This window comes from Calliphora vicina, chromosome 4 (assembly GCF_958450345.1).
Source record: "Calliphora vicina chromosome 4, idCalVici1.1, whole genome shotgun sequence".
Classification (NCBI taxonomy): domain Eukaryota; kingdom Metazoa; phylum Arthropoda; class Insecta; order Diptera; family Calliphoridae; genus Calliphora; species Calliphora vicina.
In genome coordinates, this window is record NC_088783.1 from 2,852,325 (window position 1) to 2,854,601 (window position 2,277).

Genomic DNA, 2,277 nt, shown 5'->3' on the forward strand with positions numbered 1-2,277 from the left:
ATAGTGATTGTGTTAGTGCAAACGTATAAATGTGTTCAGTTATGCATGGAACACATACAAAGCAGAAATAGTGTTGCTAATATAACAAAAAATGTAAATCAAATGAGTGCTTAAAAAAAATATGTTTTTTTTACTTAATTAAGAGAAGTTTTTGATAACCATATTGATGTAAATTAATAACAGGTACATAATTAATTATAACCATATATATATGTTTACTCAAAATAATTGTTTAAATCTTAATTACTTTGGAATTTTGTACGGTTATTTTTTATTGAAGTGGCACCACTGAATTATAAATAAGCTGTTTACTTTGTAACTGTCGTCTTTAAAATAATTCAGTAGCTGACAAACGACTGCAACTCCGGCCAGCAGAATTTGTGTTCGTGTAGCCTGTTGTCTTGAATGTGTTTAATGCATTACTTGCATCTGTAAAGGCCAGGTTACAACTATTAAAATTAGTTTTGTTTTCTACATTAATTTAAAAAGTTGACTACATAACGTTACGATACCACACAACTAATTCTGCCTTAAAAAAGCTTTCATACATACAAAATACAACTCTGTATTCTTCGGTATATATTTGTGGCTCCTCTAAAAAGTTATCGGTAAATTTCCATCTCAAATAATTTACCGCTCATCTGTTTTCCAACTCGACTTTTTTTTTCATTCAACCGGTGTTTTTGTTGTGGGTTGCAAATTTTAATTTTGTTAAATTTTATATTTTAGTTGTGAATTGTTCAAGCTGGTCATCAAATATGATTAAGGTATGTTTGTTTGGTTTAAAAATATTAAGATGTTGATTTCTTTTCACAAAATTAATTGCGTTTAGTGTTAAAGTACAAAGTCCATCATCATATTTATACCGTTATACCTACCGCCTGGTGCCTGTTGTTTTGAGGGCATTACACAATCATACTATCTCGCATACATATGCAGATATTAGAACAATGGTGTTGGAAAATTTTATAATTGTTATCTTTTCATTTTGTTTTATTTTTAGAACGCTGTTACTCTTGTTACTGGTGGAGCATCTGGCTTGGGTCGTGCCACCGCTGAACGCTTGGCCAAACAAGGAGCTCGTGTTGTATTGGCTGATTTGGGTAGCTCTAAGGGTCATGAAGTTGCCAAAGAATTGGGAGACAATGTTGTTTTTGTTCCCGTCGATGTAACCTCTGAAAAGGATGTTTCAGCTGCTCTGCAAACTGCCAAGGATAAATTTGGCCGTTTGGATTTGGCTGTTAATTGTGCCGGTACTGCCACCGCTGTGCGTACTTATAACTTTAACAAAAATGCTGCCCACAGATTGGAAGACTTCACCCGTGTTCTTATGGTGAACACAGTTGGTACATTTAATGTGATTCGCCTTTCAGCTGGTCTTATGGGCGCCAACGAACCCAACCAAGATGGCCAACGTGGTGTTATTGTGAACACCGCTTCCGTTGCTGCCTACGATGGCCAGATTGGTCAAGCTGCTTACTCCGCTTCCAAGGCTGCTGTTGTTGGTATGACTTTGCCCATTGCACGTGATTTGAGCACTCAAGGTATTCGCATTTGCACCATTGCTCCTGGTCTCTTCAACACTCCCATGTTGGCTGCTCTTCCCGAAAAGGTTCGCACCTTCTTGGCCAAGTCCATTCCATTCCCTCAACGTTTGGGCGAACCATCCGAATATGCTCACTTGGTGCAGGCCATCTTTGAAAATCCTTTGATGAATGGCGAAACTATCCGCATTGATGGTGCCCTCCGCATGCAACCTTAAAAAGGTTAATTCTAATTTTTAAATTCTCAAAATATTCAGATTTGTCTACTTTTTTGATTTTTACAAAGTTTTGCATTTATTTTAAAATTTTCTTTGTTATAGACGCTAAGTTCTACAAAAATCAGTCCTTTGTGTTATTTGCCAAGCAAAATAACTCGTGTTTTTAAAACAAACTCAATTCAAAAGGATCATTATACTAAATTAAATATATATCTACATATTTTCATACAAAATCAAAACCAAAATTGAATTGTCATCATCATCTTATCAATATAATTATCAAGCAAATATTTACTATTGCAGACAATGTTCTCGTTCACAGGTGGGTTTGCATTTGTTTCATTTTATCGCTGTTTTGATTTAAGTAGATTTTTGTTGATTTTAATTTGTATTGTTTTTGCCATTCTTTTAATAGATTTTGTTTTCTTTACTTTTATGTTGTAGCTTGTGACTTCGAATAAGAGTCACAAAGTTCTGCAAGCAAATTACAATTTAAGCAAGCATTAATTGACAAA

The 2,277-nt window shown here is 34.6% G+C and overlaps 1 protein-coding gene across 1 annotated transcript; it reads left to right on the plus strand.

Annotated features, from left to right (window-relative positions):
* Nucleotides 1-610: 610 nt before the first annotated feature.
* On the plus strand, nt 611-2,007 carry scu (scully). The gene is made up of 2 exons (XM_065507765.1): nt 611-767; nt 1,004-2,007. Exons 1-2 carry the CDS (start codon nt 759-761, stop codon nt 1,760-1,762), a joined length of 768 nt encoding a protein of 255 aa, XP_065363837.1. The 5' UTR covers nt 611-758; the 3' UTR covers nt 1,763-2,007.
* The last annotated feature ends 270 nt before the right edge of the window (nt 2,008-2,277 follow it).